The following is a 17,590-nucleotide window of genomic DNA, read 5'->3' on the forward strand; positions in this document are numbered from 1 at the left end:
GATGGACATAACAGTTGTACATGTTACATTCCACACTAAACAATATTATAAGAAATTCATTTATATTACAAATGTGTGGCATGCTTTTATCTATAAAATGTTTATTTTATAGATAAAATAGCTTCTGCCATTTCAAGTTTTATATCTGTGCACCTTGGAATAGTTCACTAAAATACAAAACACCTTATGAAGCCATTCTATGAGCACACATTTCCAACTGTTTATGAATAAAAAGGAAAAGTAGGCTTTTAACCTACACTCCAAATACTTTACTTGAAGTAAAGTACAACCTACTTTTCATTTACAAAAGTATTTTCTAGATATTTCCTATTATATTCCAGAAATTTTCAAAAATATAGGTGTCAAAGCAGGTAAGAAGAACATAGTCTAGTGTATATAGTGTTTGAATTTAGTATACAATTCTGTCAAAGAATGAAGTTTCAGATGTAGTTGAAATTAAACTGTCAAACTTCAGTTTATTAATTACAGGGTGCCTTTCTTGCATCTCTCATTAAATAACCTTTTGACCTGGGGTTAATTTAACAAGGGTGGCTTCAGGCATCATTGGAATCCTGTTCTGGACACCCAGAAGCTCCTTAGTCTTCAAAAAAGCCTTGAGGCAATCAAACCAACATCTTTTGTCTCCATGTAGATTTGGAAGGAAAGGGATTTGTCATTCCATACACTTAAAGAATAAGTTTAACCAAGTCACTGATTCATCCATGGCACACTGGCCAGATAAGCTGCAAACTCATAAATAGATGATACTAGAACACCTGGCTGCCAAATCTAAAAATACAGACCGCTGGAACCCAAACAACATCAAAATTTGGGATTATAGAAAGACCGTTGTGGTCTTCGGCTAAAGCCAGACTATCTCCACCACCCTGGACTCTTGCTGATTCTGGTATGACAGATTGATAAGAGAAGTAAAGCCTAATCAAAATATGTAATATACTTGGAATTTTTTTTATCATTGCTAATACCTAATTTCTGTTGTTATAAAGATAATGAGACATTCCCCTGTGGAGGATGGGAGAACTGGACTCAAACTTGCCCATGGAGGTCACATGCAGGTTATATCACTTTGTGGGAGAGTACCCTGTTAGGAATGATCTAGGTCTGAAAAACAGGTCAAGCCATCTACTATTAGAGTGTACATTGCTTGACATTTAAACCACAAACCTGTGTCTTCCAAGCACTGCAGCTGAAAAACAGGATTGGTTAACTAACACAAAATCTGACTGGCTCACTGTTTACTACTTGCTTTGTGGCTCTAAGATGCACATGCCCAGTTACCAGCTGCGTTTTATCATCACAGTGAGATTAAAGAATCTTCAAGTTTGGGGGACAAATTTATTCTTATATTCTCTTATAATGGGATAAAATGCTTGTTTATTTAGTTAAGTACTGATACTATCTGCTACAAAAGATAGAAAGACAATTGCTGACGTGGAACCTGTGGCCTGATAGACATGCATTCGACCAGGCTTACTGGGAGACCAGAAAAAGAGTATGGGATTGGGAGGGTTTTGTTTGGGTTGTAATTTCCTGATCTCATCTCTTCTACACTAGCGAATGTGAGAGAGAGCAGACATTGCACCGGGGTTAACCTTTTTGGTAATGTGAGAGAAGTTAAACTTGGCAAGGGAAACAGACGTGGATTGTGGCTCAGATGTCAGGAAATCCATATAAATGGGGCATCAGTGAAGCAGGCATGGAGATGTGAGTGGGGAGGAAGGATATCTAGTTGACATTAAATATGGTTTCATTGAGGAACATAATAGGATAAAAAGAAGGCACTGGTTCAATTTAAATTAAATTAAGGGTGATGTGTGAATGACTTTGGAGGTAGAAACAAAGAAGTTGAAACATGATACCTTGAGCTACAGACGGCCAACCTGTGGCACTGTCACAAGTAGCATGGCCAGCCTGTGTGTGGCACATGACACATCGGGCAGGAGTCAGGCAGTACAGTAACAGATAGGGCAGGAAGCTGAAGGCAAAGGAGTAGATCAGGCAGGGAGTAGAGGGCAGGAAGCAGAAAGCAGATTAGGAGATTGATCATGGAGCAGAGAGTAGGGAGCAGAAAGCAGATTGGACAAAGGAAGGGGACTGGAGTCTCCTCAGGGAGGGTGTGCCTGCTAAGAAGGGTGGCTCCCATTGCCTTGAGCAAACAAGAGGAGGAGGAGTAAGGACTTAAATAAGGAAGTGCTTTGGTCTGAATAGGTAGAAAAGTTAAGTTAGCAGCAGAGTGACTAAGGATTTACTTTCTCAACTAGAATTCTCTTCTATTAAACATCCTGCTCCATAGCTCAGTATTCCAGGGTTTTAAATATCTTGTCCATTATAGTTCAATATTTTAATCAATGGAATTGCACTGTTTATCAGATAAATGCACCTAAGAAGCCCCATGGTAGTGTTTCATGTCCTGGTCACAGCAAAGACTTCATTCTCGAATGCGTTTCTTTAGGGAAAAGGTATAAATGTTGAAATAGTCACTCAACTGTCTCACCTAAAGATAAATCAGAGGTTTGAGTGTTGATTAAAAACATAATACAAGCATCGGAATTCACAGTCACTGCTTTTCTACCCTGAGGGAATTTACTTGAAGAACTATACCCATTAAGACAAGTGAGTTTTGATTTCAAATTTCCCATGCAATATACTGGTGAAAGATTAAGCCAGTGCTGACCAAAGGTCACAGAAATGTCATAAAATGTCAGTAAAACTGGGGTTATTTCTACCAGCAGCACTTGGTCCAAATGATTCTGATCTGTACAGTTTGGGTCTGCATTGATATTTCTCATAAAATCTGCTACAGGATTTGCATCCACATGTTAAAAAGGGGCTGCCTTTTTAAGGCAAGGAGCAAAGAGCCCCTGTAAACTCAACAGCAGCTCTTAACTAAACAGATGTTAGTCAAATGCCTACTAAATGAAATTTCTGCTATATGAGACATCTCTGCAAGGAAAGTCCAATTATGGCATGCTCTAAGAATTATTTTATAAGATAAAATGCTGAGGAAAAACTAATTTGATAATTAAGTCAGAAGGTAGTAAATAACAAAATTATACCCATGTAATCTGAAAACTTAAAAGATCCCTGTATTTTGCACAGGATGATGGCATTGGTGTAGTGTGGTGGTAGTGAAGAGAGGAAAGTGCATAATGGACTGTGGCTTAACTTGCATATTTAAACTTATTTTTATTAATGTTTTTCTTTATTGCAACTTTCCAGATTTGATTCGAGTAATTCTCTAGGTAAGAGGGAAGTAGGGGTGCACTGCTAAAGATTTTTTGGGCCAATACTGCTTGTCAATTATTAACAAGCCATATTGGCCAATACCAATCTGATTGCCAATATGCAGCCTGGCAGCTTGGATAACAGCATCCAGCTGGTAAGTCTGTTTAACACGACGCTCTTCCGATCTGAAGGGCATGGGGGGTTGAGGCCCCTGTGGTGAGGGAGGGAGTGGGGCTGGGGCTGGGTCAAGGGAAGGTGCTGCCCAGTCAGGGCAGGTTGCAGGATGGAGCCATGAGCAGCTTGTCTGTTGGGCATGGGGAAGGGGCATAGCCCCCAGCACTGCATGCACCCCCAGGGGAGGCATGAAGGGCATGTGCCCCCCAGATCTGTGTGTGGGGTGAGGGTGGGCTGCCTGCTGTGGGCTGGGGCTGGGAGTGGCACCAGGCTCTTCCCAGTGAGGCAGCTGGGCCGGAGCTGCACTTGGGCAGGCAGTCGCAGCACTGGGAGTGAGGCTATGGAGAAGGGGGGCTATCGCCACCCCAGAATTTTCTGTAGACCCCCCCTCCCAGTACTACTGCTACCTGCCTCAAGCGCAGCCCCAGCCCAGCCCCCCTGCAGGAAAGAAGCCAGTGCTGCCCCTGGCTCCAGCCCACAGTGGCAGCCCACCCTCACCCTGTGCACAGATCTGGGAGGCACACCCACCCCTCCCTTGGAGGTGCACGCAGCAGCAGGAGCTGTCCTCCCCACACACACGCACCCACCCCGAACGAGCTGCGGCTCCATCCTGGCCTCGCCCCACCCTGGCTGGGCAGCATTTGCCCCAGCCCCACTCCCTCCCTCACTGCAGGGGCCTCGATCTACTTCTCTCCCCACCCAATGCCTGTCCCTCCATCACACTCCTTCCCCTCAACAGACTTACCAGCTGGACACTGCTCTCCAAGCTGCCAAGCTGGCAGTGTGAATGCTGTGGCTGCGCACGTGCACACAGCATTTATTGGCGATATTATTGGCCCCATAAGCCAAAAAAGCCAATTACCAATAATGTCAATTTTCCTTTTATCGTTGCCAATATGATATGGACCAATATATCAGTGCACCTTTAGGGGAAAGAGAGAGAGACTGGGGATGTGCAACAACACATCAACAAAGATTATTACCCTGATAGTTTTCAAGCTGAGAGCAGTCATTTTTCTGTAATATTTTGAGCAACATAAGCATCTTTCCTTGTGGTAACATGGTGCCTACAGTGAGCAAGTCTTTAATTAGGACTTTGCAACTTTGGACAGTAAAGGTTACACTGAAAATCTGAAGAACCTAGCCCCTTCCTTCAACACCAAGTGCACTAAAATTAGTTTCTCTCTCTTCTGCATCAGTAGCAATTTTTTTGTCTGCAATCAGCAATAAAATTAGAAAAGCAGATATTTACCACACAGATGCCATAGTGCACATGAGCAGCTGTGACAAACATGTTGAATAAGGCAAGTACCATTGGCTCCATCCTCCCCAGCTGCCCGGTTACTGCTGTGTAGACCACAAGCGCTAGTGGAAACAGGAACCAGTGGAAAACTTTGGGTCTGGTGTTACTCATCTGGCAAATGATCATCCTGACCTGTTGGAATAATATAAACTGCCAGGTAAGAAGCACAGGGGTAGCTTACTTAAAGGAAACCAGCTAGTTTGCCTGGTGGAGTGTTTTTGATTGAAAAAGAGTTGGGATTGGGAAACTGGGTTCATTCCAAGTCTGAGATTTACCATAAATGATTGTATTTGCTCCTTTATTGGCTGCAATTCTTAAAGCACTTTATTACATGTAATGTAAAACATACATTGCTTTTATGGAGACAGTGTTTTGACATGTTACACTTTATGAGTTTAAGAACAATTTTGCATAAAGGGCAGTTTGTTTGACACTTGAAGTTTTCACAGATGCTCATAAAAGTGCAATGCTAAATTGAACATGCAAACACTTAATCACAGGAGCAAAGTACTGCATTCACTTGGTATGACTAAATTACCCACTGACTCACATTACTTAAAGTGAACAATGCGGTATATGCATTTGTGCTGCTTCTAAACATTATCGTCTTTAATTGGACATTCATGCATTCTACATTCACACAGCCACCTGGGAAATCCAGATTATCTAGATAAATTATGAAGAAATGGGCTCTCAAGAATTTGTGAAGATTCAAAGCACAGGGGTCCTAGTCAGAATGATAGAAGGAATATGTAAAGTGCTGTGTAAGTGAAATATACTAATATTATTTTGAGATCCTGAAACTGTAATGAGTTTGGAGTCACATTTTCATAACATATGTTCTACTTTTTACACCCTCAAAGATTTTTTTCTGCTTAAAATGACTAAATACTAAACTAAACTTAACAAGACTGGGACAAAAAGTTCAAAGGTGCCTCAATCCCATTTTTAAAGGAAAAGATTTTTGAAAATCCAGACCTTGCATGCAGGGTTGGCAGCAGGTGTGGCTCCGAAACTGCTGCCACCCAATTACTACAAGAAAGATTTTTTTTTCATGCTGCCTTTCAAAAACAAGGTGTATATTATATACAATGGCATACTCTTGGTGAAAAAACACTGTATTTTGCTGAATAACTGCAGATGTCCAGCTGCTTGCATTCAAGGTCTTTTAAAATATACTGTTGCATGGTTTAAAAAGAAAAAAAAAAAAACAAAACCCTGATCCCTTGCCCCCGGCCACTTCCTTCCCTGCCACAGCCGTGGGGAGTCAGGGGGGGAATTTAAGACAGCCTTCCACTAACTGGATTCCATACACAGGAAATTATAAATGTGTTATAATTTTAATTCAGAGGTCAGCAACCCCTGGCATGCATGCCAGAACATGGCACACGAGGCCATTTTGCTTGGCATGTCACAACTGGCCCAGGCTCTGGGCAGCTGCCACTGGCCACAGAGCTAAGGCTGCTCGCAGGAGGTGACAGGGAGACTGCAAGGCCTGCTGCAAGCAGCCCAGACTCTGCAGTGGGCAGCAGGGTCCTGTGGCTGTGGCAGGCAGCTGGGAGGCTGCAAGCTACTGTGAGCCATGTGCGGAGCCCCATCCTGGCTTGTTGCTGGCAATGCGTTATGCTGCCCTGGCCCCTTCTCTACTGTGCACCCCAAGGCACATATGCAGCCACCACTGGCCACAGAGCCAGGGCTCTGGACCTCAGTGCAGCTGTTTGCAGCCTGCCTGCTGCTGTGGCCAGTAGTGGCTGCACGCACACCTTGGGACACATGGACAATGAAGGGTCCAGGAAACTACAACCCCGGCACCACCCTTGCCATCCACCTGGAGGCGTGCATGCACTCACCACTAGCAACAAAGATAGGGCCCCTTGCAGCTCCCCAACCATCTGCCCCTGGCATGCCAAGTCAAGGTGTGGGTTGAGGTTGGGTTTTTTTGGCACTCCAGTCAAAAATGCTGCCAACTCCTGATTTAATCACTGGGGGATCATCTTAAAATTCGAAGTCATCTTCAATTTGGGTAAGGGGCATGTGACAGAGGTCTATAAAATCATGAAGGGAACGGACCAACTGAACAGGGAACTGTTGTTCACCAAGTCCCAGAATACTAGAACTAAGGAGCACCTGCTGAAATTAGTAGGTGACAGATAACTAAGAGCAAGTACTTTACTCAACACATTGTTAACTTTTGGAATTCATTGCTGCAGGAGGTGGTGGAAGCAGATAGCATAGCCAGGGCTCAAAAAGGGACTGAATAAATTCATGGATGATAGAGCCGCTAATGGTTATTGAATAGAATGACTGAAGACATTTCCTCTGGAATCTCTAAACCTATAATGGCAGATGCCAGGGAGGGTACTTAACAGGAGATCAGTCACTCCAGGGAGATCTGGTTCAGTGCTCTCCCTGTACAGCATCCATTCCTGTCACCATTGGAAATGATATACTGGGCTAGATGAACCATTGATCTGACCCAGTATGGAACGCCTCAAGTCTTCCTACCCTTTACAATCCACATGCCTATTACTATACTTAGGAATCATATGACCGTATTTTCTATATTTTTTTGTTGCCTGGTTATACGGTAGCTTCTCTTTTTGTAGGAACTGTTTTATTAATATTGCCTATTAAGGTATGTAGGAAAATCTGACAAGATTTAAACCTGATGTATATGTGAGGGCACCCTGCTCTGTCCAGTTGACCTGCTCCAAAAGGGCCAAACTCTCTACTGCTGAACCCTAAAACCTTAATAGAAGTGTTCAGCTATGAACAGAAATCTCTCCTTGCCTCGGAGGGGTTTCTAAGAGTACCTGCAATTCATATAAAAGTTTGATCATTTGCCTCTTGTTCCTACTTGCCCATATACAATTTGCCTGGATATTTCTCAGGGGAGTTTTGTTTCAGATCAAGAAAATCACTCCTTGGGGTGAATGGTGTGGCTCCAAAAGGCAATGCTGCCTTTGGCTGCCAGGGATGAATCCAGAGGGTCGCAGGAGTGTGGCCACATCCCCTTTCTCTACAGACAGCTCCAGTCTCAGCATGACAGCTGCAGTCTTGCCCAGCAGACACATGCACAGTGAGCTTTCTCCAACGGCCTCACTTTGCGGCATCCAGGATCCGCGCTACTGCTGGCTGCCAATGGGACAGACTGTGAGAGGGAGGGAGGAAAAGAAAGGAGCTGTCCATATAGAGAGGCACGCTGACCAATTCTTTCTGGACCTTCCTTGGTTTTCTGCTACCTGTCTCTTAGACCTTCCAGTTAAAAGCATCTCTCTTTCTCTTTTCCCAGGAGGCCTCTGTCTTCCCTGCCTATTCTGATACTGAATTGTTATGAGGTCAAGTTTGAAAGCAGGCTTTAAGCCAAATGTACCTACTGGGCATATAAACATGTTGTCAAAGGAATGAGAAGTGCAAGCTATTGGCAGGTAAAGAAGTGTGGGCTGCAGTTTGTGGTCTACAAAATAGATAATGAAAACCTGATGTATCAAAACTCAGGGTGAAAAGCTATCACTATGACAACTTCTCAGTCTCTGAAAGGACTGTGTGTAAACACTACTGGAGGAAAAGGAAATGTAGCTTTTTGCTCTTTAAATTGTAGTAGTTTGAACTGCTACTTATACATGTTTAATGCACGTAACTCCCATACAGCAGTGGTTATTTTAGTAAACCAGGACCTTGAAACACACATTACACTGCATAGCTGTGATAAACTGCAGCCTAACAAGAAATTTTTGGCTTGCTTAATTTTTTCCCCTTAAATGTATCCTGCCACAGTTCTTCTTGATTGGTTGAGATGTTTAAGTTGAGTCTGCCTTCTGTCAAACTCTGGAATACCTTTCTTCCTCATACGAAATACATGTTTTTCTCATTTTAGGGCACAGACTATTTGCTTAGAAAAAGTATATATTATGTAATGAAAAATTTTGCAGTCAAAATTTGTAGCCTTGAAAAACAAGACTGGCATTCCCCATGATGGATCTACTTCAGTTCTGACCATAATTTTAAAAGGATGCTTGGAAAAAGAGCGCCGTACATAGACACTCATTTTTGCTCACATGGGCCTGGGTGGGGGCTGGGCAGGTGGGAAGGGGAGAATTGATGCAGGGACTGGACAGACATGATTTATTTCAAAATTTCAGTCAGAATCAATTGCTGGGGAGGGGAGGGGCAAATGTAGGGTTGAGAGCAGACAGTGCTAACATCACTCTCACCCACACGCATGTGTGCACTGCAGCTCAGCAGGAACAAAATAGAATCTAATTACTCATGGTTTCTGATCTCTTGAAATTGGCAGTACTTTTGATGAGACTAAATGCTTGTAAATCCAAGTAACTTGTGCTTTTACATATTAAGAAATACATGCCCTATATTGCAGCGATCACAGCTTTGATTGAAATTCACTTATATAATGAAATGTGCACTACAAATTATTAAAATATAGTGTCAATAAAATATAGTGTAAAATATGCATCACTAAATTTACTAAACTATATTTATTTTTGCAGGAACAAGGTACTACTGAAAATTTGTAGAAAAGCTACTGACTGTCCAATATCTTAGTGCCTTTGTAGATCACAGTATAAAGCTACTTGTTTACTCATAATTCTCTGAAATAGCCTTGTATCCTTTTGCTTTGTGTTATACTATTTACTGATATATGTTAAACTGTATTTTTTTGCAAAAAATACAACATTTTTCTAGGATTTGTTTCAGGGCAGTCAATTTTTAACATAAGGCACTGATTTAGCAAAGCACTTCAGCATGTATCTAAGTTCCAATAAAGCCAATTACTAACTTGAATTGGGGCTCATACCATGATTTCAATGAGATCTTATGTATTAAAAATAATGTTCATTATTATTCTATTGTAAGCTCTTTCCGATCTCAAAAAGATTTCTTGCACAATCCACATTAGAAGATAATGAAAGGAGGTGCTAGAGAACAATAGAGATGCAAGAGAAAATCACCACTGAGCACAAGGCCATGGTGAGGCCTATATATCACGTATATACTCAAAATTTCACACCCACCAGTGGTACATAGCCTTTTTTCTAGTCCTCAGCGTTGTTCGAAAAGCCCATATGAAAATGCTACAATGTAGTAAAAAACTAAAAATTAGTGTAACCTTCAGCATTTCTAACAACTGATGCAATACATTTTTATAAAGGAGACTGCAATGTGGGAGCTTTGTTTTGATCCTTGATTCTAGAACTAAAGACCAGTGCAAATGCTTCTAGGAGATTTAACATTGCTCTTGGGTTTACTTGCATCAAATCAAAGAACAGTCCTGCTGAAAGAAAGTTGTCTCAAAATACACTTCACAGTCACAAAATACTTACAAGAATATTTGAGAAAGTAACACCAAACATCCAGAAAAACATTCTGGTTTCTTTTGCAAGTATATTGTATGGAGAGAAAGTCACCCAAATGCTAATGAGAGTAAACAGCAGGATAGGAGACACCAGAGGTACACATCCATCATAGAAAGAATCTTTCTTCAGTGTTTGCTTTAAGTATGCCCTGAAAATAAACAGAACTATCTGTTTTAATGAGCAAAACATGTTACCTAATCTACATTTCCCTAGTAACTGCAGAACTCTAATTTGAACAAGCTCTGTGAAGTACAGCAAGCCATGTCTCATGTTATCACTCCTGTGCAATACATGAGATGCTTAAACAGTCTAAAAGAACTTCTTGAAGATTTGTGTAATTTTAGACAGAGTATATGTTTTATCGCCGTATTTTTGGGTCAGCTTCCCCTATTTATCAACATCTAGCAATAAAAATAGCAAGCTCACCTGGAATGACCTACGGTAGCGGTGTTAATGTAATTGTCTTCCTATTGCATAGCATGTGGAGTTGCTGTGAACATTTTTATCTAGATGATGAAATTTAATGTGAGGCTGCTAATGTTTTCAGCTAGCACATCCACACACACTGTAGTAAATGTCAAACTAACATTTGTGGCTAATAGCATTGCTGTTTAGTTGTAGATATACTTCTGCTAAATGAGTATGGCTGCATCATCACCAAAATGCCATTGACCAGAAAAATATCCTTTTAATTATAAAAAATAGAATAAACAGAAATAGCATTGCATTTTCTTGATTTTTGAAATTTCAAATAGGTTTTGGAAGTCATAAGGAATTGACTATTAGCTGTCAGAGTTAGGAAAAAGGATAGATGTTATATACTGGTTCTATGTTCTTATTTAGACTGAATTGTTGAGTAGACAGTATGTCTATGGAAGATTTGCCTTGCAAAGGATTGCATGATTAAGTTATATAGTTGTATATATGATTAGAAAAAACATTATATATAAATAAATACTGAAAGACGCCTTCTTTAAAAAGCCTGAATATGTGTGTGTGTACAAGTGTGTACATGAATGTGTGTATGTATGTATATGTGTATATATATGTAATGCAAACACACACAAAACAGCCGCATAAAACCTGTTAAATGTTTTGCTCTTTCAAAAAATTTTGCAGTAGCAAACCTATTGTAAGTTAGGAAAGAGGGCAGGTTTGCTGGAAAACCTCGATTCTGAATTACCAGACAATTTGTGAATATGCCTTCAGATTTAAGAATTTATACCTGCCTGGATTGGAGTTTGGAGCTCCTGTAACAGAAATTATACATATTGTCTCTTAAGCCAGAAGGCAGAAGCCATGTCCCATGTTTACATAAGAAGAAAAATATAATACAAGGCATAGGAACATAGGACTACAAGGAGACTTTTGGGCCATTAAACCCAGTCTCCTGTGTTCACAGGCCATCATTTACCCAAACAATCTCCCTATTTGCCACTTTAAACCTTCACTTGCAACTACATGGCACAATACCCAAAACACTAAGGAGACCCTATGCCATAGGTTAAAGGAAGAGGAATGCCCCTCCCTGGCTTTCCCCCCTGAAAAACAGAAATCAGTAGTATTCATAGAGTGGCTGGAAGGTAAGGTATTTCTTTCTGGCCCTTATTGACCAGCAAAAGCCCTAAAGCATAGGAAAAAGAAAGAAAGTGCTGAGAAAGAAGGGAACAAATACCATCACATGCCCATAACAACTGTCTCACGTGTTGAACTTTAGGACTAAGTACAGGCAGTCAAAAAGCTGAAATCTGAATCAATTAAATCTTTGCAGGTTAGCCTAAGCTGTGTAGATTGAACTGATAAGCAAGTGAACACACATTCAGTTTTGATTCCAGAAAAGCAGCCACATGACTGCAGCAGCCCAGGCCAGAAGCCAGGACGTGCTAGAGCATGCCCCCTTGCTTGGCTGGAGCAGACAGCCTGACTCTGGAGGAGATCTGGGACAGAAGTTCAATAAACCTATTTAACTTAAATCAGTTAAGTCTGATATTACCATCCAGATTTAGCTTAAGCTGGTTTAGGCCCTTTTGAAAGTGGTTTATATGCACTGAACTTCTGCTGCATTACAGATTTGAACAAGTTTCTGATCACTTGTACCAGTTTATGTGTAATTTCCTTCCCTGCCTTATAGTACAGCATGGTTTTAGGGATGGAACAGAGTTAGACAGTCACTGAGGACATCTCAAATGGGAACTGCGCTACAGGGAACTTAATCCTACCTGGTCTGGCCCACCATGCAGGTGATAGACATCATATGTTATGGTGGATAGCATGCTTCAGCAGCTCAGCAAGTTCATGTGTGGGTGGATGCAAGAGGCTCAGAACCTACCTATGTCTGTCCCCAGAAGTTGTGTGCACCTTTGTAAATGAGTCTAACAGCCCTGGTTGTGCTAGGAGAGTTGTATTATTTTATATGGTCTCTAGATTTTAATCTACATAATCTTTGTTATTTATATTTCACTGGGTGTGTCTACACATGTATTTACTGCATAGCAACTCACTGAGCATTAAGCAGTTTTTAGCATCTACACATGTAGGCATTACAGCACAGTAACACTGTATGCACTGACTTGGGAGTTACTCCCAAATCAGTCCATACAAACAGGGTTACTGCACAGTAAGGCATCTATATGTACCTCACTGTACAGTAATTACTCGCAGGTAGCAAATTTACTACCAAGTAGGTGTAAGTCATCATAGTTATTGTGCAGCATGGGCGTGCACGTGTAGTCATGTACCTGTACTGCACAGTAATTTTCAGTTACTGCACAACAACCTAAGTTATTGCGCAGTAATGGTGCACATGTAAACGTGTCCACTGATGCCTATAGGCTTTTACCAAGTTGTTCTTAACATTGGCAGGTTACAGTCAGGGATCTACTCAATTTGCAATTTTACAATTTCACACAAACCACCAAAAAAGGCTGTTTCTGCAATTACTGTGAGAACTGCTGTACCCCATGATTTTCCATGGAATCATGGGAAGGAAAAGAAACTTACTAAAAATAAAATGGTTCCACAGTGGAAGGCACTGGCTGCTGCAGACCAGCCTCCCAGCCCAACAGGGTCGAGAGGAAACCACTAGCATGAAGATGAGCAGCCAAAATGGCAGCCATCCTCTCTTCCCTCCACTGCTGATTGACCAAGAAGGGTGCCTTTTGTGTGGGCCTGCCCTGCTCTGCCAATCAGCAGCGACAGCAAGAGGTGGGACCACATCAAGGGGAGACCTCTCTGCCTATCACCAGCAAGGAGTGGAGCCACATGAAAGGCAGCCCTTTCCATCAATCAGCAGTGAGGGGCGGGGCTTCCAGGGACCCTTGGCCAATCAGTGGTGGGGGTGGAGGGAGGGAGTCGCCACGAAAAGACCACGAAAATGGTGCCAGGTGCAATTTTTACTTCCCCTCCATGTGTTTTAAGTAGATCCCTAGTTATAGTTCCAGCAAAGAGGTTAGAGTCTGAAAAAACAGATGTACAAAGGGAGGCAGGGTAAGAAATAAATAAAAAAGAGAAAAATATAACAGAAAACAACTGTTTCAGGGTCGAGTAACTACCCTGGGTAGCGTGTGTATCATCCATAGGTGTAATAAGCCAATCAACAATAATCACAAGTTACAACTTGCCCAGCATTTACCTGACCAAAGTTTTCTGCGCATTTTATGGAGAGGAGTTTTAAGAGATTTGGAAAAGGATAAACTGGTTTAAGGTAATCACCTGTACTGATCTACTTTTGTAGCCAATAGCAAAGAAAACTATTAGCACATTTGAATAAGGTATTGTTAATCAATAGAATTAATCTATTTAATGTACCTGGTGAAAAACACTTACAAAGAGGAAATGAGCTAGACTGTGTGTCTGGAAGACTAAAAGTGAAAGGGAAACTGGGAGAATTACAAACACAAAAAGAAACCAGTGTCACAGACTCTGAAAACTTGACACACGAAAACATATACTACACTTGTAGTCCAGTAGTTGGCTGAAAGAAACAAAGGTTTTTCAAATGTTCCAAACAGTTATGTCTTGTATGAGAAAACCATTAAATGCAATGTTTTAAGTAAAATGGTAAAGCACTTATGTTAAGGCACTTACTTGTAAATGTTGTATAGTGACTGCGGAAAGGAAAGAACTATACTTAAGCCTGGAAAGAAACGAGATTGAATGTGATGATTTATGGTCATGCTGAATTGATGGCATCAAATCTTTACTCTTATGATAACAGAACTATTGTGCATTTTTATGATTTAATAATTCCATACTGGGTATGTAATCTGAAGGTCAAGGCTGGTTGCAGTAATGTAACCATCAATATTATTATTTTATTAAGTGATGCTTCTGTAAATGGCTGACCATATAGATTTTCTTCTATTATAAGACAAGCAGCAGACATTTTGAGGCATTAAGGGTGGAAAATGCACTGATGTCAATGTCATAACTAAAGATTTCCCTGCAGTTCAATAACATGTATTATTTGCATTACAGTAGCATCTTTGATTCCCCAGCTGAGAGCAGGTCCCAGTGCTTCTAGGTTTAGTACATTCCTGCAGTAAGAGATTAACATACTACAAGAAGCAGACAGATGGAAAAGACAGGCAAAGACAATTAACCACAAACACAGACAAATTCATTACTCAGATCAGTTTGATTAATAGGGAAATACTAGGCTCACAGTTTAATATGCAGGGATTCTATTGAATGATTTCACACCAGGGCTAGTGATTATAAATGATCAACTCACAATATTGTAATTATGTTATTGTCATTTTGTATATTCCCTTATTTGAAAACAGAACAGTGACTTTTTAACACTTTGACTTTCTTTCAATCTTAGAATTACAGGACAGGACAGGAATTGGGGATTCTCTTGTACTATGCTAACATCCATATTATTCTTATTTTTATTCTTATTATTAGTGTACTGTAGCAGTCAGGAATCACAGTCATGACCAAAATGCTATTGTAGTAAAAAATCCCTGCCCCAAAGAGACTTAGTCTGGAGGTTAAGACAAGAGTCAACAGAGGGATAAAGCTAGACAAAGGGAGCATAAGGAAACAATATTGGTCATCATGATAGTAAGTAGATATCTGCACTACTGCTGTGACAATTTTTCTGTATACCTCTATCTTCCTTTCTTCCTTTCTGATTGGCTATCAAGTGCTTTCTATCCAATCTATTTTTTGCCTGAAGATTGCACTGCACAGACTGCAGAAATTTAAAATGAAGCTGATATAACAAGATTAGTATTGTGTTGTGGGGAGGAAGAGCACCCTCTGGTGATGTAACTTTAGTTTATAGCCTTACATTTTGTAATATCTTAATTATGAGCCAGAATGATGCTTAACTGGTTCCACAGAATAACAGCAGTTTTTAATACTGTTTTACAAATAAGAAAATTCATGCTTCAGTAAAAATAAAGTTGTGAAGGAACAATTTAAAGTTAGTGTGTTTTGGGGTTCACATGGCACAGTACAGTGTTTTGTTAGCTCAAAATATTTTGGTGTTCACCAATAAGTTATTTAGCCCCTCATAAACTAACTAAAAAGGGAAAACTAGAATAGGAGGGGTCAAGATAAGGGATGATGCATCTGATGTTTAAAAAATACTCAGTACAGCCCATAAATTTGCTAACAACTACCAAATTATTAACATAAAAACAGGGAAAAAAATCAGCCTGTAAATCCTTTGAGGTCTTGTCTTACTTTTTTTTTTTTTTTTACATTTTAGTTAACCCTCACTTTCTTCTCCCCTTCCTCATTCATACAGAACAGCTGAGGGACTTGCAGTTTGAAAAAAAAATCTCAAGCATTTTGTAAATATATGTTCTCAAGATTGCTGTCCTCAGAATTGTCTGTGTTTAATGTGCACTGAAGTTTGCTATGTTTTCTATTAAGCCAGGAGGGCTAGTTCAATAAAATCTTGAGTTATATACAACAGTCCCAACATCTGCATCACATTAGAGTAGATATGAGACAAAACATTGACTCTTGAGGTTAAATCTAAATTTCCTGCTGCAATCCTAAATTTGATTTGTTAGAAGAAAAGCAACCAAGAGGAACAGAAATAGACACTAGAGCTAGAAATAGAATTCAGAGGCCATTAGTTGCCAACCATTTGCTATTTTTATGAAGTGTCACTTTAGTTAGAAATAACTAAATAATGCTGACCATGAACAATCCTTGGATTAACAATTTTGGATATGTCACAGACTGCTGACGGCCATCAAACATTTTAGCATCCAATGCATATTAGGAACAAAGATAGCTTTGACTTCTTAAAAACGTAATTGTTTAGATCAGGGCTGTCCAACTGGCAGACTGAAGGCTGCATATGGCCCATAAGGGATTAATATGTAGCCCCCTGTCTCCCACCTAGTCGCCACTATCCCTTACTGCTCTGGCTGCAGCAGAAGCTGGAGTCTCAGGGCTTCCCCACCCTCCCCAGGCTTCTGCTGCATGCCCCTTCCCCAAGAGGTGGAGCAATGCAACAAGCCAGCAACCCAGAGCATCTGTGCAGTGTAGTGCCACAAGGAAGCCTGCAAGGAGCTGCAGATGAGGTGAGGTGTCATGCAGGAGGGTCCCACATGCACATGATGTGGGAAAGGTGCTAAGAATGATTTATTAAAATTATAAACTCATTCAGTGTCCAATATTGACCTGTAATCCTAGTGTAATGGTAATTAATTACAATTTGATTAAACAGGTAAACTGAGGCTACGCCCTGAAATTCTTGCAGACTGTTACAGAGGAGAAGTCTGGATGTGACACCTTCAATGACCACTGTTCTGCTACTACTGGAAAACAGGATTTTAGGAAACAACAGAAACTAAAAGTTCCTAGCAAAGCAATAAAATTAGAACAAAACATTCTACTCAAGGCAGCAAGACTTATATGGACAGATCATTTTTTTAAGTGGGCAGGTTGCAGAGTATAATGGACTTGTAAACTAGACATTATGTTGCATTAAACAGCAAACATTATATGTATCCAGCATAACTAGGACATGATTGCAATGAGTAATAACTTCAGAGAAGATAGCAATGGCTCATCTCAGCTGTTTTTTCTCCATCCCTTCCTATTCTGAACAACATTTGTTGATTTGTTTTTGATAAGTGCATTATCCTTAGAGTGAGCTATAAAGAACAGAGTTGACATATAATAATTGATTGTTCTTGATGTTTGAAGACTTGGTTAATGAGTTGCAATCCAATATACTGGTGTCAATTTTGGGTCGATATACTTTAAACAAACAATAAGATGTGGGGAGAGGTGGGCACACTAGAAGAGAGGGAGAGGCTACAACTAGAACTGGACAGGTTGCAGGGGCTGGTGGATGAGAACAGGATGGGTTTCAACACTGACAAGTGCAAGGTACTGCACCTGGGGAGGAAGAACCAGCAGCATACCTACAGGCTGGGGATCTCCCTTCTCGTCAGTGCAGAGGCAGAAAAGGATCTTGGAGTCATCATTGACTCCAAGATGAACATGGGCCGGCAGTGTT

The 17,590-nt window shown here is 40.7% G+C and overlaps 1 protein-coding gene across 1 annotated transcript in view; it reads right to left on the reverse strand.

The window, feature by feature from the left end:
• Positions 1-1,974: 1,974 nt before the first annotated feature.
• The window catches only part of LOC109318472 (ethanolaminephosphotransferase 1-like), an 81,421-nt gene continuing 65,805 nt past the window's right edge, over positions 1,975-17,590 (reverse strand). Inside the window, exons 7-10 of the mRNA XM_019547767.1 lie at positions 14,185-14,233; positions 10,066-10,246; positions 4,673-4,855; positions 1,975-2,515 (exon numbers count right to left, since the gene is read on the reverse strand). Coding sequence (XP_019403312.1) covers positions 2,450-2,515; positions 4,673-4,855; positions 10,066-10,246; positions 14,185-14,233 — 479 coding nt within the window. The 3' untranslated portion in view covers positions 1,975-2,449. The remainder of the gene's footprint in view (positions 2,516-4,672; positions 4,856-10,065; positions 10,247-14,184; positions 14,234-17,590) is intronic.

The sequence above is a fragment of the Crocodylus porosus genome, unplaced genomic scaffold (assembly GCF_001723895.1).
Source record: "Crocodylus porosus isolate Cpor-Errol unplaced genomic scaffold, CroPor_comp1, whole genome shotgun sequence".
Classification (NCBI taxonomy): domain Eukaryota; kingdom Metazoa; phylum Chordata; order Crocodylia; family Crocodylidae; genus Crocodylus; species Crocodylus porosus.